Source organism: Canis lupus, chromosome 8, assembly GCF_003254725.2.
Source record: "Canis lupus dingo isolate Sandy chromosome 8, ASM325472v2, whole genome shotgun sequence".
Classification (NCBI taxonomy): domain Eukaryota; kingdom Metazoa; phylum Chordata; class Mammalia; order Carnivora; family Canidae; genus Canis; species Canis lupus.
In genome coordinates this window covers 3,556,475-3,581,722 of record NC_064250.1, presented here as the reverse complement: position 1 = coordinate 3,581,722, position 25,248 = coordinate 3,556,475, and the positions used below count along the sequence as shown (strand labels likewise).

Genomic DNA, 25,248 nt, shown 5'->3' with positions numbered 1-25,248 from the left:
CGAGCGCGGCCCCGGGAGGGAGCCCTCGCCCCTGCGGCCCCGGGGGCCGACCGCGGCCTAGGGCACGCAGCTCGGGGGCCTGGCCCACCCGCGGCCCCCGGGACGGCCCGGAGCGCGCGCCCTTGGATGAGGTCCCGCAGCGACGCCCCGGCCCGCCCCGCTCCTCCTCCTGCCCTGCCAAGCTGCCTCCCATCTGGGGAGTTTTGTGGGTTTTCTTTCTCCTCCTCCAACCTCCGCGGAGGCCACGACTCAGGCGCCGCAGCCGGGGGCCGCCTCCATGGTCCGGGGCGGCCGCTGCTGAAGTCAGCGAAACCGAGCTCCGCCTGGAGCAGGCCGCGCGGGAGGCCAAGGCCATGGCCGTAGCCACGTCGGTGAGTCCACCGGGCTGAGGAGGCTGCGGGCCTTGGGCCCTCACGGTCTGCCCTGCACTCCTGTCACTTTATTTCTGCCTTCGCTCTGTCTCTTTGCCTGGGCCCTTTCTCCGAAAGGCTGTGTCCTCCCCTCACCCCCACTTTTGTTTCCGTTTCTCCCTCTCCACCCGAACTCCTTGTGGGTCTAGGTTCCACCTTCTCCCCTCCTCCTCCCCATTCTCCTCTTTTTCTTTCTAGAGGCTACCCCTGATGGAGGGGAGGGAGCAAGCCCAGCCCCAGGCCTGTCTGCTGTTTTATGGGAGGGAACAGATGGCTACCGGTGGTTGGCAGGGGCTTGTGACTGGGAGGCACGTAAAAGTTTGGGAGGGGGCTGAAGGAACAGCGGTGGTTCCTGGAGAGTGGGAGAGGCCAAAGAGGCCCTTCTCTAGGGGAAGGATGGAGGGAGGGGGGGAGATAGAGCAAAAGAGGGAGATTAGGCTGGGAGAGAGAGAGAAAATAGAGGGAGGAGGAGAGGTGATGTCAGCCAGCCTCAGGCCACTTTCTGGGGACTGGGGACAAAGGGAGGAGGCAGCTGGCATGATGGGACAGTGGGAGGAGGCCTCCCAGAGAGTGTCAGGCCCACTGCCACCCCCCAGTTAAGGCAGCCACTCCCTCAGCTGGGTCCCTGAGGAGGGGGTAGAGCAGAGGTGGCCACACCCATCATCAATCAGTCTATCAGCAACTCTGGCTTGGGTTCCTTGCTTGTCTCAGAGGTTTGGCCCCACTGGACGGAATTCAAACCTTAACACAAGGAGGAGCTCTCCACACAGCCCCACCTCTTTCTGTCCAGCATGCCTTATAGTCTGGATCCAAGCAATTCTGTCCCCTCTCCACCCTTCCCTAGACCCTGTGATTCCCCAGGAATGTAAGGCTGCCGCTTACTCTCTGGTCCCCTCCTAATGGGGACTCTGGGAAGGAGCCCTATGAGGCTGGCAAGCCGAGAAGCATGGCTCCAGACATCCTCCCATACCCCTCAAGGGCAAGTTCAGTTTTTCACTCCCTCTAAGACCAAACTCCTTTGGTCTCATATCTCAATCGGTATGATGGTGAGAAGATCTTCACTCAGAGCCTGGGGTGGGGCGGGGGGGGGTCCTGAAAATAGTGGGGGTACTCTGATGGAAAGATGCTGGCTCAGGAGCTAGCTGGTCAGCTGGTTGGCTTTGTAGTCCCAGGAGGAGGAGCTTTCTTTTTACCTAGAGGTGGGGGTGGCATTTATACTAATCAAACTTAGGATCCTAATAACAGCTAATATTTATTGAATATGTGCTGGCCTCTGTGCTGGCCCTAACCTTTGTCCTGGTTGTCTGATGCATTATCTCTTCCAGTCCTCGAGACAATCCTGTAAGGATAGTGCTATTATTATCCAGAAATGGATATTTGGATATGGCCATGGAATTCTACAAAGCAGGAAACCAAGGCTTGGGAAGGTCAAACAACCTGCCCAAAGTCACCCAGCTAGAAAAAGACAGAGAGCCAGGACTCCGCCCGGGGTCTGAGTCCCCCTGCCTAATCCAAAGCACTAATTATTTCTTCTTCTTCCACTACTACTACTTCTTCTTCTTTTAACATTATTTACTTATTTATTTGAGAGAGAGAGCAGGAGTAGAGGCACGGGGAGAGGGAGAAGGAGAAGACTTCCCGCTGAGCAGGGAGACAGTGCAATGCAGGGCTCTTTCCCAGGACCTTGAGATCACGACCAGAGCCGAAGACAGACACTTAACTCACTGAGCCACCCAGGAGCCCCCCAAAGCACTAATTTCTAATTTGCAATTAGAAAAGTGCTGAATTAACCAGGAATTTGTGCCATCTGGTTAGCATGTTTTCTTTCTGTGGGACAATATCCTTTTAGAATCCAAAATATACTCAGAAAATGGTTTGATGAGTTTGGAACCAGGCAAAAGGAAAAGCCAGTTTGTTGTTAAAATCCCCACACCATGAGGGCTGGACCACCTTTCCACCCCAGGGAAATGCCAATTAAGAGGAACATGTACTCATGCTGGCTGAGCAGGGCCTCCTCTCCAGGGCCTTGGGGGCCAAATGCAGCCTGCTAGAGATCTTTAGCTTGAGATGTTTTCCTGAATTCGCCAGCTAACATGGATTACCCGCTCAGTGATGCCTAACCACTTGCTCTCCACCATCACTGCCTGGAATCCTGCCAGTAGGCACAGTCACTTAGCAAGCAGAATCAAACCACAATATTTTTTTGATACTGTGAGCGGTGTAAGTTTTTCTACCAAAGGACAACATGGAACCAGAGCCCTATGAGGGGTGACTGACAAAGCAAAATTAGGTATAATGAAGACTTCATATGCACTTGAGTCATGTTTGAGTCATGGACTATACTTAACCAAGTGGTTAAGTTACTAATAGAAGAAAAAAAGTAGAACCTCCTGTTTGTGATCTTGGAGAGGCAGTGGGGCAGGGGCGGGGTTTGAGAGCGTGGGCTCTGGGGTCAGACAGCCTGAGGTTCAGGTCACCATCCAACAGCAGCACCCACTCTCTGTTGCGGGCAGAGTCCTACCCTCTCTGTCCTAGCCTTTTCAAATGGGGATAATGATGGCTCCTTCTTCATAAGGATGTTTTGAGATTAAATGAGATGAGATGAAATGAGATGATTAGCATAAAGACTTGCACAGTGTCTGGACACATAATTTGCACTTGATATCTGTGACTAACCACCTGAGCAGGTGACTCTCGAAGCAACAAAGCTTAGATGTCCCTACCAGACACAACTGGCAACAGGCTGATAAATGTATGCTCTTGGCCTGCTAGCCACCCATCTATACACACACAGACACACACACAGTAGCGTGTATACTCTTCTCCTCTCCATGGTAACTTCTGCTTCCTCTGATAGAACCTTATTTGCTAAGACTGAGAATAAAACAATTGCTTCAGTTTTTCTTTTCTTCCTTTTTCTGCCGAGGCACTATCTGTGTTGGGTTTTTCCCAGGCTCTCTCAAATTGGTGGGGCTCTGCTGCCACTCAGTCTAACCTGCTTGGGGCAGGGACAGGGGTGGGGAGATGCTGCCTGGAAAACAGGGAACGTGACGGAGGTGGGCCTTCTTAGGGCTTTCTCGTGGCCTTGGAGGAAATTCACTTGACATAGGTTCATTGAGACTCAATTCCAGGTGAAGACTTTTTGTAGGGGCTTACGAGTATAGCCATCCCTGTTCTCCCAGAGCTTACAGGGAAAGGGAAGAAACAGATTAAGAAACGAAATAGGCAAATAGTGTGAAGTATGATGGAAGAAAACAATGGTGGAGACTGACACAGAATGGGGTGGGGAGAAGAGGGAAGAAAAGACCTCTTGGAGAAGGAAACACTTAAGCAAAACTACAGGATGAAAAGGGACCAGTCAGGTGATGAGTCAGAGCAAGAGCATTCTGGGCCAAGGAAACCACAAGTGCAAAGGCCCTGAAGTGGGAAAGGATTCCTCTAATTCAGGGAATAGAAAGGAAGAGTACAGGGGATGAAGCTGGAGACAAGGCAGGACCCAGTCACGAAGAGCTGAGTCAGGAGTTTAGATTTTTAGCTTGAGGGAAATGGGGAGCTCTGTAATATTTTGAGCACAGGACCTACCTGATGACCTGATACATGTGTGAGACCCCTCTCCCCACTTCCACCTCACCCACCAGGCCCAGCTGGCCCGGGCACTCTACGACAACACCGCTGAGTCCCCCCAGGAGCTGTCCTTTCGCCGAGGGGATGTTCTACGGGTACTGCAGAGGGAGGGCGCTGGTGGGCTAGACGGCTGGTGCCTCTGCTCTCTGCATGGCCAACAGGGCATTGTGCCCGCCAACAGAGTGAAGCTCCTTCCTGCTGGCACGGCACCCCAGCCCAGCCTCACCCAGGTGCCCCCAGCCCAGCCTGGCTCACCATATCCAGCCCCAGAGCACGGCAATGAGGACCAGGAGGTGAGAGCTGGAGCCCTACCAACCCCAAGCCAGAAGAGTCCCATTCCCCTCCACTGGTACCTGCAGCCAAGTGGGGCAGGGTGATCCCTGAAACCACAGCTCTGCACGGATCCTGTGCCATGTGAAACCTGCTTGCCAACCCTTCCCCATTGGTACAGGGTGGGGGCTGGAAGGGGTGTAAGCTCCTCTAAGGCATACATTATGGGCTTCCCTGGTCTTCACTCCTGATCCACCCATTTGCCTTGACCCCCCAGGTATATGTGGTGCCACCCCCAGCTCGGCTCTGTCCTACCTTAGGACCACCAGCCAGACCCTGCCCGCCCTCCCCTGATCCCATCTACAAGATCCCCAGAGGGAGTGGGACCCAACCGGCTGCCCCCGGAGATGCCTTGGAGGTGAGGGCTGGGTGTCCACGTGTGTGTTGGGCAGGGAACTGAGGGCTCCGTGGGCATCCAGTGCTGCGTCTGAGGATAACCGGTGACTCTGCTCCCTCTCCAGGTCTATGACGTGCCCCCCGCTGCCCTCCGAGTTCCCTCCAGTGGTCCCTATGACTCCCCTGCCTCCTTTACACGCCCTCTGGCCTTGGTTGCCCCGCAGTCACCTGGAGAGGATGAAGCTCCCTATGATGTGCCTTTGGCCCCAAAGCCACCATCAGAGCTGGAACCGGATCTGGAGTGGGAGTGGGGCCGGGAACCAGAGCCCCCCCTCTACGCTGCCCCTTCCAACCTGAAACGGGCATCAGCCGTGCTCAATCTGTACGAAGCGCCAGAGGAACTGCTAGCAGATGGGGAATGTGGAGGCACTGATGAGGGCATCTACGATGTGCCCCTGCTGGGCCCAGAGGCACCTCCTTCTCCAGAGCCCCCAGGAGCCTCGGCCTCCAATGACCTGGACACCTTGGCCCTGCTTCTGGCCAGAAGCCCCCCACTCCCACACAGGCCCCGCTTACCCTCAGCTGAGAGCCTATCCCGTCGCCCTCTGCCTGCCCTGCCTGTCTCTGAGGCCCCCAGCCCTTCCCCAGCTCCATCTCCTGCACCGGGCCGGAAAGGCAGCATCCAGGACCGGCCTCTACCCCCACCCCCACCCCGCCTGCCTGGCTATGGGGGCCCCAAGGCTGAGGGGGATCCAATGAGTGAGGAGGTAGAGGACGATCCAGCAGGACACCGCAATGAGTATGAGGGCATCCCAATGGCCGAGGAGTACGACTATGTCCACCTGAAGGTGAGCTCATCTCCCACCAGCCCCACCAGAAATGACCCCAAGATAATCAGAGGGAGGAGTGAGGAGGCATGGGGCCCAGAGGGACCCTCCCTTTCTTTCCTCCTTCCTCTCTCCACTAGCCCTTCACCCTATGCCCTGGGACCCCAGTACTAGGCCCTATCACTTGTAGCAGGGCCACACTCCTAAACCCAGCCTGAGGTCCGCAAGCCATCTGACCCTCCCACCAGAACTCAACTCTCAAGGGACTGCAACCTCTGATGGCGGGAGAGACCTGGGGAAGGGAGAGGAGGGGCCAGGAATAAGATTGGGGGCCACCTGCCCTGCTCCCCCACCCCTGCACTGAGACCCTGATCCCTCCCACAGGGCATGGATAAAGCTCAGGGATCTAGGCCCCTGGATAAAGCCTTCCCAGGGGATCCTGAACTGCTGGAGAGGGGGCCACCAGAGCAGCAGGTAACCCTGTGCAGATGGCCCTGGAGAAGGGGGACAGGGAGGAGGAACCAGCCAGGGAGAGAGATTAGGATGGGGATAAGAACTCAGTGAGGCGGAGCTGCAGTTGAGAGGAGTGAGAATTCAGCAGGAACCTGGGAAAGGATATCAGGAATTCAGAAAGCGGGGAAAGAATGTGTTGGAGAGGAATTAGAAAACCAAGCAGCCAGGGAAGCAGAGAGAATTTTGGACTGTGGGTCAGAGCTGGGCGGGGGGCCTTCCGAGGCTCCTTCCAACTGAATTCCTGGGTTCCTAAGAGACCTGGCTTCTAATCCCAGCTCCACCAGTAAGAAGCCAGGAGCCCTGAAGTCACCAGTTAATCTCTCTGGGCCTTGGGAAAAGTGAGGTGGTCTCCTGGACTGTCTAGAATGGTCCTCAGTATAGTAGCTACGGTTTATCGGGTAGTTACCAAGTGCAGACCCTGTGCCAAGTGCATCGCATGTGTCAGCACTAATCACAGCCACCGTTAGTACCCATACAGTGCTCGTGGTGTGCGACGTTCTGTTCTAAGCCCCTTCATCCCGTGGCATTAACTGCCCTGCAGCCTTGGGAGGCGGAGACTAGAACTGACTACTCAATATGGGCAGCCGCTGGCCACACACGGCTATTGAGCACTGGAAATGTGGCTTGTCTGAATTGAAAGGCCCTGTAAATAGAAACCACACATCAGATTTTGCAGACTTAATATGAAAAAAAGTCAGTAATTTTTATATTGATTACATGTTGAAATTATAACACTTTTTATATCTGGAGTTAGATCTTTTTACTTTTTTTAACATGGCTACTAGAAAAAATTCTATTACACATGTGGTTCACGTTGATACTGGACCTCCCCATTTTAGAGATAAGGAAACAAGTTCAGAGATTCGTTGGCAATAGTTTGAATCCAGATTGATCTGACATAGACTCCGGGCACTTTCTGCCACAGGCAATGAGAATTTAGATTTTCTGATGGGCAGAGGGAAGAGCCCAGGTAAAAAAGAAGGAATGGGGAGCAAAGGAAGGGAAGGGGGGAGGAGGGGGGAGGGAGGAAGCGATTGTAAAAGTAGCACTATTGAGAACCTGCCCGCCAACCACTCCTCTCACCCTCAGGAGGCCCTGTCCCCAGGGGAGCCACTGGATCTGCCCACCGGAGATCTGCAGCTCCTGCACTTCTACGCAGGGCAGTGCCAGAGCCACTACTCAGCACTGCAGGCAGCCGTGGCGGCCCTGATGGCCAGCACCCAGGCCAACCAGCCCCCACGCCTCTTCGTGCCCCATGGCAAGCGGGTAGTGGTGGCCGCTCACCGCCTGGTGTTTGTTGGGGACACTCTGGGCCGGCTGGCAGCCTCCGCCCCTCTGCGAGCGCAGGTCGGGGCTGCAGGTACGGCGCTGGGCCAGGCACTGCGGGCCGCCGTGCTGGCTGTCAAGGGGGCCGCCCTGGGCTACCCGTCCCACCCTGCGGCCCAAGAACTGGCACAGCGCGTGGCAGAGCTGGCCGGGCAGGCCTTGCAATTCACCACTCTGCTCTCCAGCCTGGCCCCCTGAGGGCCCCTCGGCCCTGCTCTGCCCCTCTCCTGCCTACCCCTTTTGGGCCTTGGGCAGCCAGAGAGCTCTGTTTTAGGGACCAGGAGAGGTGGAGCCATCTTTCCGGTCTTCTCAGTCTCTCACAGAGATGTCCCTCCCCCTCCCACAGCTTTTTGTACGAGCCGTTTTGTATAAATTATTTATATTTAATATTATTCCCTGCTTTGTCAGGGGCAGGTGCCGGGCCCTTTGGGGCAGGGAGGAACTGGTCTCTTCCCTCGGCCTGGGGTGGAGGTTCTTGGTCACAACACTGCCACCCACCTCTGGAAACTTGGCCCCACAGAAATCAGGTGACTGAAACCTTGGGTCACTTGGAACCCCTGTCTTGTCCTGGTTCTTGGCTCTAAAACATCAGCACCTCACTGTTAGCTGAGGCTGAGGGCAGGACGTTGACTGCGCAGAAGGTGGAGGTCTGGGAGAGGCCAGAAGGCTCCTCCCCCCAGGAGGCAGGACAGAGTGGGGCCTCAGTAAGCCCTGCTCTCTGGTTCTCTGATTCTGCTTCTTGGGTGCTCGGGGAAGGGGCCGGGCCTGATGCCCCTTGGCCAAACCTACAGGACACACACTGTGGACAGAATGTCCTTGGGTTTGGGGGGAGGTTTTGCTCTTATTTTCAACAACTATTCATTCGGCGGGCTTCAGCTCCCATGATGTGCCGAGCACAGTCCTGAGGGTACATTGTGGAGTGGGGTGAATATAACCGAGTCAGTTAAAATAAGTAAATAACAAAATAAACAGGGTGATGTGAGGGACTAACTGGTTGAGGGAGAGGCTGTTGAAGGACTTTGGACAGGATGGTTGAGAGGTGATAGCTGAGGGCACAGGGATAAGAGCCCCAAAGAGAGTCTGAGAACCAGCATTGCCAGAAGGCAGACACTTATTACTGACTGGTGGCCTTTCCTCCAAGACTTCATCATCACACGATATCATTAGAGAGGTGCACGTGTGGAGAGATTGGCCTCACGAGAACCTTGAAAGGTGCCATGCTGAAGAGATCACCCCAGTGAAGGTCTGTCTTCAGCTTAGCGCCACAGGAGCACTCTGGCCAACTGGAAAGTGCTGCTGGCTAACCTCTCCTTATGGGTGCCCTCTCTTATGTTAACCCAAGAAGGTCTGGCCCCTTAAATCCCCCTTCCCAGGCCTCCTGCTGACCATCCTTCTGAAGGAGCTGAGGGGCCAAATGAATGCAATGTGTCATTAGTCCATAGTCCTCAAGCTTTGGTGAAATTGACAAGCCATGGCTTAGATGGAAGATCACTCCAGGCACTTACCACAGGAAGAAGTCCAAGCCACCGATCCATTGCTTCATCTCTGCTTTCCCCAGATGACACCTTGGCACTGTGACTGGATTAGAGGCTCCCCAAACTTCAATCACAATCTGAGTCTCTTGCCCCACTCTGCATTTGCCTTCTCCATTTTGGGTTCCTTCTTTCTCATTTCACTCAAAGAAAATTCACTTCCAGATTCTGGAGTCACCCAAACTTACCCTTGGGTGTTGAAGATTTATATCAGAGCTATTTTTCATCATCTCCCAAAAAGAATGTCAAGAGATCAACCTGGAAATAGAGGTTTCAGTGCAAGTCCCAGATCTGCCTTGTGCCTATCTGCAAGTAAATCTTGTCAGTCCCTTTGAGTCCAGGCTTTATCTTTAATAAGAGGATGATCATAATGGTCTCACAGGATTGTGAGGCCATAACAATAAAATGCCTGTAAATGGCCCAGTGCCACATAAAGTTTATTATGTCTAACTCCAGGACAGGATGCCTGGGTGGGTCAGTGGTTGATCCCTGGAGTCCCGGGATCAAGTCCTGCATCGGGGATCCCTGTGGGGAGCCTGATTCTCCCTCTGCCTGTGTCTGCCTCTCCGTGTGTGTCTCGTGAATAAATAAAATATTTTTAAAAATAATAATTCCAGGACAGACACAAGGACACAGACAAACAAATACCCAAGGAACGTTGGCTGTGACAGCACCAAAATAAATCCTAAAGAGATACTGAAATGATTTGGGGTAGGGGAGCAGTGGGAAGCTGCTTAACATATTAGAGCTCCCGTATTTGGAAAATATCTGAACAGAGGAGACAAATTGGAAGTGTATTGTGCAGTGGAGAGAAGAGGCAATCGATTTCCCGGGTGAGACTAACAGGACGCTCCTTTCTAGTCCTTAACCTTAGACTAGAAAATAGATATTAAATACCTAATAGATATTAAATCTTTTAGAGAAGTGTGTCTTTAACTTGAATGTACATATACCTAGGGATCTGGTTAAAAGGAAGATTATGATTCAAGGGCTTGGATTCTGCATTTCTAACAAGCTCTTGGATGACATGGGAGCACTGGTCTGTAAATCACTCTGAGTAGCAATTCTAGGGGTTAGGGAAGGCTCCTCTGAGGTGGGTATGCTTGAGCTGAAGGATGAGAACTTGACTAAGGGAGGAGAAACCTTCAAGGCATAAAGACCAAGTTGTGCAAGGGCCCTATGGCATTGGGAAAACTGAATGAAAGAAGGCCAGTGTAATGAGTGCAGTCTGGGGAGAGAAGCAAGGTGGAGCACCAGGAAGTATGGGATCCAGCATGTAGAACCATATGTGAGGCTTCTGGAATATTAGCATTTCCCTTGTTGAAGAGGAGAAGCCATTGAAGTCTGTTAAGCAGAAAAGGGAGGTGAATAGATCTGCATTTTGAAAATCACTCCATCTGCACTAGAAATACAGATGGGGAAGGGGGCGGAAATGAAGCAGATGCAGAACACCAGATAGGAGGCTCAAGAGTCCTGGGCAACAGGTAGCTTGACTAGTGGTGGTAGTGATGTAGAGAAGCAGAGTATCTGAGAACTTGTAGAGAATAAAATGGATTCTGTAAAGGATTTGACACGGGGGTAAGGAGGAGGCATCATAAGGGGTGTCACCTGAGCACCTGGCCACAGTTGAGTGATGAGGGTACCATTCACTGGGGGGAAAGAAGCACTAGAAGACTGCCATGTTACAGGGGGAAGAGTGTAAGTTTGGTCTTGGATATATGGAGTTTGAGGTCCCTGTGAGTCACCCAAAGTTCAGAGATCCTGTGCTCAGAAGAGAGGTGGGAGCTGGAGATCAGATTTGTATCGTTTATATCAGGGGTGAATGAGGCCATGGGCATGGGTGAGATTTCAAGGTGAAATGAAAGGGGGACCCAGGACCAAGCCTCAGGATTGCAGACCCTGAATGATGGTGAAGAGGAGGACGAGCCTGCCGTGGAGAAAAGAGGAGCTAGAGAAACAGAATGAATGTGTGAGATTTAGTAGCCAAAAAAGAAAGTGTTTAGAGGAAAGGGTGGTCAACAGTGCCAAATGAAAAACAAAAACAAACAAACAAACAAAACAGTGCCAAATGATGTTGAGAAATGACAAAGACTCAACCGAGGTGGGGGTAGGGCAGTCTTATTTAGAGAATGGCAGCCAGCGCTGCGTACAGGGCCCAACCCAGCCCTCCGTGTGCATCCCCTGAACTGTAGATGCCAGTACACACAGCTGTCCCCCAAGTAAGCTACTCCAAGGTGGCCTTGTCCATCCTGTCACCCCCCAAAGCCTAGCACAAGGCCAGGCACATAATAGACACTTAATAAATTTTACTGACAATGAGTGGATGGATGGGAAGATGGATGGATGGATGAGGAGGAATTGGAAGCAAAGACGGAATCTCTGGCAACTGCCTGGATAGCTGCTATCCTTCAGCTTTCTTTCCTTTTTACCGCAATGACCTGCAGACCCAGGGAACAGAGACAGAGCCCCTGGGCCCTGGCCCCCCTTCCTGCCTCTGACGAAGAGTCTGGACCGAAGGTTCTGCTGACGTGGGAAGGGGAGGAGAGTCTGGAGGAAGGGGAGGGGAAAGCCGCGCCGAGATCGCAGAGACGAAGGAGGCGCCCGCGGCTGCAGAGCTGCGGAGCCGGGTCTCTCCGGCAGCTGAGTCCGCGCATCCGGCGCCCCACCGGGCCAGAGCGCAGCGCATCCTTTCGGTGAGGGCCGGCGGGGCCCCTGCGGTCGGCAAGCTGGCTCCCCGGGTGGCCACCGGGACCCCCGAGCCCAATGGCGGGGGCGGCAGCAAAATCGACAGCACTGTGGAGATCACCCCCAGCTCCAACGGAGTAAGTGCCCGCGCCCTGGGGGCTACGCCATCATCCCCCCGCGCCCGCGCCTGGCGTCCTGCTCCCGCGCCCCCGCCCCTGACGCCCGCTGCGCGCCCGCCCTCCTCCCTTGCTCTGCGGCTTTCCCCGCTTCTCCGCTTCACCCTTGTGCCCCCCGCCCCCCAGCAGGTCGGGACCCTCGGAGATGCGGTGCCCACGGAGCAGCTGCAGGGTGAGCGCGAGCGCGAGCGCGAGCGGGAGGGGGAGGGCGACGCGGGCGGCGACGGCTTGGGAAGCAGCCTGTCGCTGGCCGTGCCCCCCGGCCCCCTCAGCTTTGAAGCGCTGCTCGCCCAGGTGGGGGCGCTGGGCGGCGGCCAGCAGCTGCAGCTCGGCCTCTGCTGCTTGCCCGTGCTCTTCGTGGCGCTGGGCCTGGCCTCGGACCCCATCTTCACCCTGGCGCCCCCACTGCATTGCCACTACGGGGGCTTTGCCCCCAACGCCTCTGGCTGGGAGCAGACCCCCAACGCCAGCGGCGTCAGCGTCACCAGCGCGGCCCTAGCAGCCAGCGCTGCCAGCCGCGTCGTCACCAGTACGGACCCCTCGTGCAGCGGCTTTGCCCCCCCGGACTTCAACCATTGTCTCAAGGACTGGGACTATAACGGGTTGCCGGTGCTCACCACCAACGCCATCGGCCAGGTGAGGCGGCCTGCCGGGCCGCGGGTCTGGGGGTGGGCCAAGAGAGGGGAGCATAGGGCCTGACGCCGGCTATATCCCTCTCACATCCCCAGTGGGATCTAGTGTGTGACCTGGGCTGGCAGGTGATCCTGGAGCAGATCCTCTTCATCCTGGGCTTTGCCTCCGGCTATCTGTTCCTGGGCTACCCTGCGGACAGGTGAGGGCTGCTGTGGGGACAGGGCGGGTAGAGAGAAGGGGACGCTAGGGTGGCTAGCCCAGGCAGGTGGCCTTAACAGGAGGCCGAAGAGGATTCACTGGACTCTGCAGTCTTCTGGACTTCTTCTGTTTAATGATCTGCAGCCCCAGCCCTGTCTCACCTTCACTTCACTCCCCATCAAGAAATACTCCTTCCATACCTCTTCTGCACAAGAGAATAATACCACCCATTAGCCATCCCCATATCCATGGATCAGTGGCTCATCTCCAAAGATGATAGCCCCATCCCCACTGACTAAAACTCCTACCTTTACAGATCAAAAGTCCTAGCTCGTCCTCTATTGTCCCTGTCATCACTAACCACCTCCTCTGTACCCTCATAGATTCATAGACTCATACCCAGTAATAGCCCCATCTACACAATGGGCTTCATCTTAATGGTGTTATTCCTACAGATCAGTATGCTAATTCCTAAATATCAAAAGCCGCATTCCCACTGACCTATATAGTTCAACACTACAAATGACTCCACCCCAAAGACCAATAATCATAATAGTACCCCCCCCCCAGAGATTAATAGTCTCATCCTCATGGTCTTCAATGCTCTTAGATCCTCTCAGATCAAAAGCCCAATTCGCATGAATCAATGGCCTTATCTCAAAGACCAACAACTTATCCCTGCCAACCAGTAGCTCTCCCCTGGGATCAAAACTCCCAATTCCTGTGGTTCCTGATACCATCCACTGACCAGGTGCTCCATCTCCACTGACCATCATCATGGATTATTAGACTCATCTCCATCCATCTACAGTCCCATCCAAATGGATTAATAGCTCAACTCCCATAGGTCAAAGGCAACACAACATTCAGTAATGCCAAAATCAATATGCCCTCACTGCCCAATAGCCACACACCTGTTGGAAAAATGTTCCTAAAACCACACGTCAACAGCCCATTCTCATCATGCATTAGTGGTCTCATTCCCACAGACCAAGAGCATCATTCCTATGGAATAATACCCTCATCCCCAAAAACCAATAATTCAGTCTCCTAAATTCAGTAGCCTTAGCTTCATTAACCAATAAGTTCATCTCCATGGAAAAATGACCCCATTGTATTGGGGCAGTAGTTTCACTCTCAAGGATCAGCCCCCCTTCTCAATGATCAGTGACCCCTATCTTCATCCCTACAGATCAGTGGTCCTATTCTCAAAGATCAGTAGCTCAGCCTCCAAGGATCGGTAGCCCTGTCCTCATTGACTCATAGTCAGTAAGCACCATTGCTGACCAATAGTCTCAGCTTCCCTGGTCTCACTGCCAGCTTATTGATTATCCTTGTGGATTTATATCCCCGTAGATTCATTCCTCATTGACCAATAGCTCCATCCACCCAAGAACTAATGTCCCCACTTCATGAATCAATTGCCTTATCCCCAAAGATCATTTGTCCAGTCTTCAAAGATTAATGATCATCCCCATTGATCAATAGTTTTACCCCATGGGTTAACAAATAGTTCTATTCTCATGGATCAGTGGATCTTCTGGCAAGTGACCCCATCCCCACTGACATCTGTATGGATTAAATGACCCATAAACCAACCCATGTAACAATGGCCTCATCCCCCCAAATCAATTATTCAGTCCCTAAGGTCAATAGCTGTGTCTTCACTGACTAATACCATCCCCATGTATAAGTAGCCAATGACCTCGCCTTCCTAGATCTATAGTTCCAACTCCATATATCAATGACTTCATCTCCTCTGACCAGTCTGAGCAAGACAAGTTCTATCTCCAATAGCCAATAGCTCTATCCCCAAGGATCACTGGTTCCATGTCCCCCAAGCAATATCTAATCTCCTTTAATGGCTGGTCTCACTTCCATGCTCTCGTCTCTGACCAACAGCCTCATCCACAAGAGTCAATCCCCTGCATAGCTACAGAGCTACACTCCAGTGCCCAGTAGCCAGACATCAATTACCCATGGTCCCCATCCCTTCCCATCTTCTCCAGCCCCAGTCCAACTTTTTACCCCGGGGCCTCATCCTCATACCTCCAGCTTTGAAGTGGGCAGCTGGGCCCTACCCGGCAACTCCTTTTCCAGGGAGTCTGGGTGACCAGAGGCCCTTCCCACTTTCCAGGTTCGGCCGTCGAGGGATTGTGCTGCTGACTTTGGGGCTGGTGGGGCCCTGTGGAGTGGGAGGGGCTGCCGCAGGCTCCTCCACAGGTGTCATGGCCCTCCGATTCCTCCTGGGCTTTCTGCTTGCCGGAGTTGACCTTGGTGTCTACCTGATGCGTGAGTGGCAACTTCCCAGATGTCCTTCCCTTGAGGCCCATGCCTGCCTGTCTGTATACACAGGCTGTTCCCACTTCCCCCCCTAGAGCCCCCTCAGTCTCTTCTCAGCCCCAAATTTCAGCTGTCCAGGATCTCAGCTATCTTTCTGCCCTAGCCTTTGAAGGATCCAGGGACTTTGCTTCTCTCCACACCCCTCCTCCTGAACACCCCCCCCCCCCCATCTTTAAGGCCTTCCTTGCCCTTGACTCACTGTTGTCAGGGAATGGTGCCTCATTTAAAAATGAAATCCTGAGTAGCTGTATGCGGTTGGACAAGCATTGATAATGCAGGTCAGATAAAAAGTCTGATGTGAGAGGGACTGTAAAGTAGGAATGCCGAACACTCACTCACCAGGGACTCTGACCCTTGAGTCCTCCTAGGTTTGAGCAGGAGAAGAGAGAGGACTGAACAGTCTCTCCACTCTTTGCCATTCTGAGGTTAGTCTGTGGGAGGTGATGGCTGCAGCCTCCACTCAGGGTCTGACCTCGCTCTCTGTCCCTCCTTCCCTCTCTCTCCCATCCCTCCTTCCCCCCTGGCGTCTCCTCCCTGTCCCTGCTGTATCTCTAGGCCTGGAGCTGTGCGACCCAACCCAGAGGCTTCGGGTGGCCCTGGCAGGGGAGTTGGTGGGGGTGGGGGGTCACTTCCTGTTCCTGGGCCTGGCCCTTGTCTCTAAGGACTGGCGATTTCTGCAGCGCATGATCACCGCTCCCTGCATCCTCTTCCTGTTTTATGGGTTAGTATCATCCTCCACCTGTTGTCTGGCCATTCCCACTTCTACCTCCAGCCTGGCTCTAGCCCGGAGACCCTTCCTCCTCTCCACTACCCCTTGTCCCCACCTTTCCCAGCCCCAGCCCCTCAGGGTGGGAGTTTCCCACCCCTGGATCAGGAGACGGAAGACCTGAGAGTGCACCCCTACTCTGTCCCTAGCTGGCCTGGTCTGTTTCTGGAGTCTGCAAGGTGGCTAATAGTGAAGCGACAGATTGAGGAGGCCCAGTCCGTGCTGAGGATCCTGGCTGAGCGGAACCGGCCCCATGGGCAGATGTTGGGAGAGGAGGCCCAGGAGGCCCTACAGGGTAAGAGACAGGGGTCCCTACAGGTGATAGACACCTCACATGCACACATGATAGTACCCTCTCCATAGTTATATCTGTGCCACATCCCAGGGTCCCCACCACCCATGTGGGATGACCCTGGGTTCTCAGCTGTTTCTTCTAACAGACAGCTCCTCTCTCTTTCCCAAAGACCTGGAGAACACCTGCCCTCTCCCTGCAACATCTTCCTTTTCCTTCGCTTCCCTCCTCAACTACCGGAACATCTGGAAAAATCTGCTTATCCTGGGCTTCACCAAGTGAGCCTGGGTGTCTGAGCCAAGGGCCAGGCCAGTAGCTGGAATGGGGGCTGGCTGGGTGGGGAAGGCCTGAGGACCCCTGCAGAGGGCAGCCAGGGCAGTGGAAGGCTATGTGGATGGGGATTCAGACACTCCTCTTTGTTTTACCCCCTTCTCACAGTTTTATTGCCCATGCCATCCGCCACTGCTACCAGCCTGTGGGAGGAGGAGGGAGCCCATCGGACTTCTACCTGTGTTCCCTACTAGCCAGCGGCACAGCAGCCCTGGCCTGCGTCTTCCTGGGGGTCACCGTGGACCGATTTGGCCGCCGGGGCATCCTGCTACTCTCGATGACCCTCACTGGCATTGCGTCCCTTGTCCTGCTGGGCCTGTGGGATTGTGAGCATCCTCCCTTCCCCACAGTGTGGGCTGAGCAAAGGAACCCCAGCAGAGGTGCTCCAGACAGAATCAGCCACTGCTCCTGGCATAGGCCTCCCAAGACCAGACCCTGCTCAGATCTTCCACAGTCCACCTTCCCTGCCCCTCACCCCCCACCCCCCAGCCACACAACCCTGTCTGTTCTCCCAATCAATTAGTGGATGCCCAGAGCCCACCTGGCTAGAGCCATGGGACCAGAGAGAGCCATGGGATCAGAGAGCCAAAGGGATGATGCCAGGACCTAGACCGAGCTTGATCTCCTCACCTCTGTTCACATCCTCCCTTGGTCCTCCAGATCTGAACGAGGCTGCCATCACCACCTTCTCTGTCCTTGGCCTCTTCTCCTCCCAAGCTGCTGGCATCCTCAGCACCCTTCTTGCTTCTGAAGTCATCCCTACCACTGTCCGGTGAGAGCAGTGCTGCTCTGGCTGAGGAGGGGCCTAAGGGAGGCAGGGAGGCTGCTGGAGAAGGGTCGGCTAGCCACAGCTAGAGGCTGAGTACCTCCTCCCTCTCTCCCAGGGGCCGAGGCCTGGGTCTGATCATGGCACTGGGGGCTCTTGGAGGGCTAAGTGGCCCAGCTCAGCGCCTCCACATGGGCCATGGAGCCTTCCTGCAGCATGTGGTGCTGGCAGCCTGTGCCCTCCTCTGCATCCTCAGCATCATGCTTCTGCCGGAGACCAAGCGCAAGCTCCTGCCCGAGGTGCTCCGGGATGGGGAGCTGTGCCGCCGGCCTTCCCTGCTGCGGCAGCCACCCCCCAATCGCTGTGACCATGTCCCACTGCTTGCCACCCCCAACCCTGCCCTCTGAGTGGCCTCTGAGCACCCTGGCAGGAGGCTGGCTCATACTGAAAGGTGGCATAAGGCCCTGGCAAACAGATTGGGAGGACTGGTGAGGAAGGCAGGGCTGCCCAGGAGACTGAGAGGCACCTCACGCCAGCCATCAAGGAGGGCTCAGAGGGCTGTCCCCACCCCCATCTCCTCCCTGCTGCTTTGTGTTCACTTCCTTGGCAAGAGTCAGGGGACAGGGAGCGAGCTCCACAGTGTAATCAGTAGGTCTGGGCATCATCCTGCGCCCAAAGACATCCTCCCAGACCTCATTCTTTCTTGCTCTATCATTCTGTTTCAATAAAGACATTTTGAATAAATGAGCATACCATAGCCTGGACTTCCCTCCCTTCTGTTGTCCTGTCTCTTGGGGGAAGGTTTCTTTGAGTGGAACTAAAATTAGTAATAATCTCCCTCCCCACCTCCCTGTGCCTTGCCCCGCTGTTAACTTACAGCCACCACCTTTACGGATGACTTGCTATGCTGCTCAAGACTGGGTTAGGCACTTAACAAACTTCACTTAACCATTTAGTCCTTCCAACACCACAAGGTAGGTGTTTGGATCAATTAACAGTTCTTTTGTTATTGCAAGCAATAAAAACTGCCATAATGAAGTTAAAAGGGGGAATTTATTAGAGGTGCGTGGTGGGGAGCTCACAAAACAAAGAGAAGCAGAACTAGTCATAAAAGTTCAGGAACCAGAGAGGCCCACTGGTCCAGGGAGTAGGGACTGGGACCTCACCTGGATGAATGACCACCAGTGGGATTCCATCCCACTGAAGATTCACTTCCAAAGAGCAAAAGCCTGGCTAGCTTGAGTAACATACCGCATCCCCACCCATATTACTGAGAACCGGGAAGATGGAACACAACTAAGTGCTGTTAGCAAAGGTAGGACTGGATATTGTGCAGGTAAAAACGACGGATGCCCACTACCGTATTCTTCTTTTACAAATAAAATTGATGCGGACGCCTGGGTGGCTCAGCGGTTTAGTGCCGCCTTTGGCCCAGGGCGTGATCCTGGAGACCTGGGATTGGGTCCTGCATCGGGCTCCCTGCATGGAGCCTGCTTCTCCCTCTGCCTGTGTGTGTCTCTCTCTTTCTCTCTCTCTCTCTCATAAATAAATAAAATCTTTTAAAAAATTGATGCTCAGAGATACTCAGTAACCTAGTCAAGGTTACAAAGCTAATGAGTGACAGAGCTGACACATTAGATCCTGGAGTTGGAGCTCTTAATTGGCGCACACTGTGTCCACCTTCCTAACTCCTTCCAATCTTTAGGCACTACCCTTGGAAGCAAGGATTGAGTCTTGAGGCACCCAGGAGTTGGCTATAGGAGACTAGGACTTCCACCTTGATGACAGGGCCTCCCTGCCTCTCAAACTAGCCCTGGCCTGGCTTTACCACTTTGGGCAAATTTCTTCCAGCTTCCTTCAAGGGTTGCTATGAGATTAAACAAGATAATGTATTATAAATGCCTCTTAAATTATCCCACTAAATGGTAAGCTCATTGAGGACAGGAACTTTGTCTTTCTCAACTTTAAAACACCAAAGCCTGACATGGTAGATGTTTTTTTGTTGTTGTTGTTGTTTTTTAGATTTTATTTATTTATTCATGAGAGACACAGAGAGAGAGAGAGAGAGAGAGAGGCAGAGACACAGAGGAGAAGCAGGCTCCACGCAGGAAGCCCGATGTGGGACTCGATCCCAGGACTCCAGGGTCACACCCTGGGCCGAAGGCAGACACCAAACTGCTGAGCCACCCAGGGATCCCCCCGGGAGAGAATTCTTAAAGAAACTGGCTTCTTGAAGCCAGTCTCTTCCAGAGGAGGGAGGCCCATTCTCCACAGGTTCCTGCAACACCAGTGTTCTCTCTCCTTCCCCTCTGCTGATCCATGTCGACAGCCCAAGGCTCTACACACCAAGCCATGCTGCTGGACTCTCGATACTAACCATGTCACTGGAGAACTCTTAAGAGCCTTTCTCAGTGAATCTTTACAGCCCACAGAAGTGCGTATTGTTATTTTTGTCCTATTTAACTACTGAGGACATGGAAATGAGAAGGCTCTGCCATTAAATGGTAGAGCCAGGACACCAATTTGGGCCTTCTGGCTGCTCTTTCAACTCTATCAGTTCCTTCACAGTTATGTACTCTGTATCTCACATTCTGTAGAACAATGTCTGTGAACAATGTAACTGATTCCAACGTTCACTGTTGAGCTTGGGATAGACAATGATGAAATGAAATCTCACTCCCTACTGTCTCCAGGGATTCAGCGAAAACCAACATGATGGTAGATAAGAAAGCTCTTGTACTTTTTGGACGGGCCCCTGTTAGTTATATGCTAATGACACTGTCCAATACATACTGTGAAGAATGACGTTAAAGGGGCATTCCAGTAAACCCATTCTTTGCACATTACAGGAAGGTTTAGGGAAAAAAAGTAAAAACAAAGAGCAGCTCTTGTAGGAGGATAGGTGAAAGAGAACATGATTATCTGACTTCAACCAAAGAGGTGAAGGCAAAGAAAATGAAAGCATTCAAGAAGCATCAACGAAGCACGGGGGAAGATACAGTCCCTTATCCCTAAGCAATTCATAGGCTAGGTAAAAAGGGTCAGTGTATAGCTAAAACAATTGGCATTTTGTTCTAAACCCACCAATCACTGGACCCTAGTCAATAATCCCATGAGAAACAGGTCTCCTGGGCAGCCCGGGTGGCTGAGCGGTTTAGCATCGCCTTCAGTCCTTGGCCTGATCCTAGAGACCCGGGATCGAGTCCCACATAAGGCTCCCTGCATGGAGCCTGCTTCTCCCTCTGCCTGTGTCTCTGCCTCTCTCTCTCTCTCTCTCTGTGTTTCTCATGAATAAATAAATAAAATATTTTTTTAAAAAAGAAAGAAACAGATCTCCTTTTTAAGGCTTTTACAGATGGGGAGACTGAGGTTTGGAAAGGTAACTTCTTCAAGATTTTGTGACTGTTGACTAATTAGAGTAGCCAGATCTGGAGAACTGAGAACCTGTAATCTTCGTACTGCACACCAGATAGAAAATATTTCTGAACACCATGGAAGTATTACTTATTCTGTAGTCAGTTTGGAAGGTACCTCAGGAACTTGAGATCGTTTTTAGGCAAATAAGGAAATGACTACTTTCATGAACACAAAACAGATTTTAGAAATGTTTTAGTTGGATTCACAACTATGGGCCATAATGGATTCTGAGGGGGAAATTAAAATAATATACAGGGTACATTTCTAAACTTAAGTTACATGAAATGACATGAAGGCCACTCTCATCCCTCTCATTTGGTCAACCTTGCCTGGCCACTATGGAACCGATTTCTACCAATGACCCACTACTGTCTGGTACTGCCTCAGCTCTGGGGGAAGGGACATGGTCCTGCCCTGTGAGTTCCGAATACCGTGCAACTAATACTTAAAATCCTATATGAAAATGCAGAGAAGGGCAGCCCCGGTGGCTCAGCAGTTTAGCGCCGCCTTCAGCCCAGGGCCTGATCCTGGAAACTCGGGATCGAGTCTCACGAGTCTCACGTCAGGCTCCCTGCATGGAGCCTGCTTCTCCTCTGTCTGTGTCTCTGCCAATCTCTCTCCCTCTCTCTCTCTTATGTTTCTCATGAATAAATAAATAAAATCTTAAAAAAAAATAAAATACAGAGAAATATAAAAAGCACTGCAGCAACTCTGTCAAGGGAACGGTCTCCTCTTTGGGAGACAGTCAAGGAAAGCTTCTCAGATATTTGGACTGCAACAATGCAAAGCTCAGGGGCATGACAGAACATGAATGGTGTGCACAGAGAACAGCAAGTGTTCAAAAATCAATGAAATAAAAGGAGACTCTGAAAAACCCACAGCTGATCCTATTTATCATGACCAACTGAGAGCTTTTCCCCAAAGATCAGGAATAAGACAAGGATGTCTGCTCTCACCTTCTATTCAACATTATACTGGAGGTTCAAGCCAGGGAAATGAGGCAAGAAAATGAAAAAAACAAAAACAAAAAAATACTCCTGGAATATAAAGAACAATGTAAAACCCTGTATTTGCAGATGGCATGATCTTGTATATACAGAATCCCAAGGACTATACACACACGAAAACTGTAAGAACTAAACAAACAAATTCAGTAAGGTTACTAAACTTACAATTAAACTTGTAGGATACAAGATCAATGTACAAAATCAACTATATTTCTATACAATAGCCATGAATAATCTGAAAGTAAATTAAGAAAACTCCACTTAATACAGCAAAAAATACTTAGGAATAAATGTACTAAAAGAAGCATTGACTTGTGCACTGAAAACTATAAAACATTGTTAAAGAAATTAAAGACAAATAAGTAGACATAGTACTTTCATAGTTTGGAAGACTTAATATTGTTACAATGGCAATCCTCCCCAAATTGTTCTACAGATTCAATATAATCCCTATTAAAATCCTGGCTTTCTTTTTTGAAAGCTGACAAGCTGATTCTGAAATTCATATGAAATATACAAGACCCAGAATAGCTAAACAATCTTGAAAAGGAACAAAATTAGAGGTCTCCTACTTCGCACTTCTAAAACTTAACTACAAAGGTAAAGTAATGAACACAGTGTAGTACTGGCATAGGACAGCCATATAAATTGATGGAATAGAATTGAGACTCCGGAAATAAACCTATACATTCATGGTTAATTAATTCATTTTCAACAAGGATGCCAACATATTTAATGAGGAAAGAACAGCTTTTTAAACAAATGGTGCAGAGAGAATGCATATCTGCATGCAGAATAATGAAGTGGCCCTCTCCCTCGCACCATACACAAAAGTTCATCCAAAATGGATCAAAGACCTAAATATAAGAGCCAAACTATAAAACTGTTAGGAGAAAACATAGGCATACATCTTCATGACTTTTGTGCTTCAAAGGATACTATCAAGAAAGTGAAAAAGCAACCTACAAAATAGAGGAGAAAATATTTGCAAATCATAGATATAAGGGTCTAGTATTCAGCATATAAAGAACTCCTACAACTCATCAATAAAAAGACAAGCCAACTAAAAAGTGGGCAAAGGATCCAAACCAAAGTTTCTTCAAAGAAGATAAACAAATGGCTAGTAAGCACAAGAAAAGATGTTCAGTATCCTTAGTCATTAGGGAAATGCAAATAAAAAACACAAGATACCACTTCATACCCACTAGGATGGCTATAATCAAAAAGATGGACAGTAATGAATTTGATGAGGATGTGGAGAAATTGGAACCCTACTACACTGCTGGTAGAAAGGTAAAATGCTGCTGCTGCTTTTGAAAACAGCCTGGCAGTTCCAGCAGTTCCTCAAAAGGTTAAACGTGGTTTATTACCTGATAACCTAGCAACTCCACTTCTAAGAGAAATGAAAAGGTATGTTCATAGAAAATCATATAGCTTGTAGCAGCACTGTTCCTAACAGTAGAAAAAAAAATGGAAACTGCAAATGTCCATCAATTCACAGATAATCAAAATGTGATCAGTCAACACAAGGAAATACTCAGCTATGAAAAAAAAAGGAAATACTTAGCTATGAAAAAGAACGAATTATTGATCTATGCTACAACATGGATGAATCTTTAAAACATGATACCAAGTGAAGGAAGTCAGACATAAAAGGCCACATGTTGTATGACCCCATTTATATGAACTATCCAGAACAGGCAAAATCAGAGAAACAATCATTGTTTGTTAGCGGGAGGGAAAATTAAGAATGCTTGCTAATGGGTATAGGGTTCTTTGGGGGATTATGAAAATGCTCTAAAATTAAGTAATGGTGATGGTTAACATAGATGTATGTATAGATGATAACATATATGTATGTTACATAAAATACTACTGTACACTTAAAAGTTAAATTTTTATGGTATGTGAATTATATGTAACAAAATCCATACAACTTTTCAATGGGATGCAATCAGAGGTATGGCAAACCAACATTTGCCTTCAGCAAATAAAATTAAAGTTCTCTTACTAGGTGGATCCCTGGGTGGCTCATTGGTTTAGTGCCTGCCTTCGGCCCAGGGCATAGTCCTGGAGCCCCAGGATCAAGACCCACGTCAAGCTCCCTGCATGGAGTCTGCTTCTCCCTCCTCTGCCTGTGTCTCTGCCTCTCTCTCTTGTGAATAAATAAAATCTTTATTAAAAAGTTCTCTTCCTAAATGATTCTTAACAAATGACATGCAAACAAATAACATCCAAAACAATGCCCAGCACTTGGTAAATACTCAGTAAATGTCTGTTGAACCAATGATTACCACAAGCACAAACAAAGGAAAAGAGATTTGAGAAATTAGCATTAGCAGAGTTGAAAGATGTTTTAAAATTAGTTGATTTACTAATTTCATTTCAACCATGTAGAAGAGCAACCATTTTGGGAGAAAAAAACCCCACAAAACATCATTTTTCTCTATGCTGATGTCAAGTTGGGCAAATTCTATCTGAAAAGGTTGTGTTGTCTTCATTTGTTTTCTATCACTCAGTCCCTCAGTCTCACTCCAGAGAAATCTTGTAGACAAGCGCCCTTAAATCTTCTAAACACTTCCTTCCCCCATAGTCCCTCCCAGTGAGACTGAGCTCACTCCAATCCCTTGGTTAAGAGGTGGTTCATCAGGAGTGATTGACCAAAAAAAGCAATCCTTCCCAAGGAAAGTAACTTTCCTTCCATGCCACTTCCTTTAAAATTACTAAAAAAAAAAAAAAAAAAAAAATTACTAAGATATTGGAAAAATTAGAAGTTCAGATAAGGAGGGAAATCTGATTCTTGTGAGGACAGGAACCAGCAGGTCCCAGATAAAGGGAACCCTCAAGGGGAATTAACATCTGAGTACCTACTAATTTATACAAAGGCACAATCCATGCCCACAAGGAGCTTGCAGTCTAGTGAGGAAACCAAGATATAATTGTTCTAATTATAAAACCATGAAATGCTTCAACAGCGATAGAACAATTTGCCCTGAGAGCAGAAGTGACTCATTCTGACTAGGGAATGAAGAAAGGTTTCTGGCTGTGGTGTTTGGCTTTATGCCTTGGCTTACACCTTGATTCTGAGAGAGTAAATGGAATGGGCACAGCATGAACAGTACATAAAACTCAACTGGAATGCACAGGGCATCAGATGTAGAGCAAGATGTGGCAGGGAAACTTAACCAGGATCAAACTGGGAAAGGGCTTAGTTCCACACCTAAGTGAATTTGTAATTACTGGTGGTAGAACAAGGGCCCTTCAATGGCAACATGAAGTCTGGAGCCAGACATCTATCAGCAGCCCAATTAAGGTAGGGAGTTGCTCAAGAAGTTAAAACAGAACGGAGAATGGGCAGGATGTTAATTGGACGTACAAAATTAAAAACAAAGGTTAAAAAAATGACATTCTCCCTAAGATCTCTAACAATTTGTGAACTTTTTAGATGGCCGTTTAGTGCCCTCTGGTGGATAGAAGAGACCTTCCCAGTATTAATGCATTAAGCTTCCCAGCATTAAGTAGTTCCATGCGATTCTAGCCAAGTTGATATTAATATGCTATCCAGATTTTTACCAACCAGCCTTTGCAGAAATCTCCATTCAGATTACAAGGCACTATTCTAGTTGAATCATTAGAGAACAGACAGACCTCTGAATACTTAAATGATGCAACGGAGGCAATATAATAGATGAGTGAAATGCTAATGTGGTTGATGCTGCCCTGAGAATTCAGAATAC

General features: G+C 50.4%; 2 protein-coding genes across 5 annotated transcripts; both read left to right on the top strand.

Annotated features, from left to right (window-relative positions):
• On the top strand, positions 1–9,509 carry EFS (embryonal Fyn-associated substrate). 4 transcript variants are annotated; one of them, XM_035719699.2, is made up of 7 exons: positions 5–371; positions 4,049–4,129; positions 4,216–4,327; positions 4,582–4,722; positions 4,826–5,548; positions 5,912–6,001; positions 7,130–9,509. In XM_035719699.2, exons 2-7 carry the CDS (start codon positions 4,119–4,121, stop codon positions 7,562–7,564), a joined length of 1,512 nt encoding a protein of 503 aa, XP_035575592.1. In that variant the 5' UTR covers positions 5–371; positions 4,049–4,118; the 3' UTR covers positions 7,565–9,509. The 4 variants fall into 4 exon arrangements, with proteins under 4 accessions (XP_025298532.1, XP_025298533.1, XP_035575592.1 ...); XM_025442746.3 differs by having other exon boundaries at positions 4,049–4,327; XM_025442747.3 differs by lacking the exon at positions 5,912–6,001 and having other exon boundaries at positions 1–371; positions 4,049–4,327.
• A 1,890-nt stretch (positions 9,510–11,399) lies between these two features.
• SLC22A17 (solute carrier family 22 member 17) lies at positions 11,400–17,844 on the top strand (the record flags this gene model as incomplete). Its single annotated transcript, XM_049113566.1, has 10 exons — positions 11,400–11,720; positions 11,886–12,395; positions 12,488–12,591; positions 14,728–14,882; positions 15,489–15,654; positions 15,849–15,994; positions 16,164–16,269; positions 16,430–16,647; positions 16,982–17,093; positions 17,206–17,844. Coding segments are annotated over 10 exons (2,127 nt in total), but the record flags the coding sequence as incomplete, so codon positions are not given.
• Between the last annotated feature and the right edge of the window lie 7,404 nt (positions 17,845–25,248).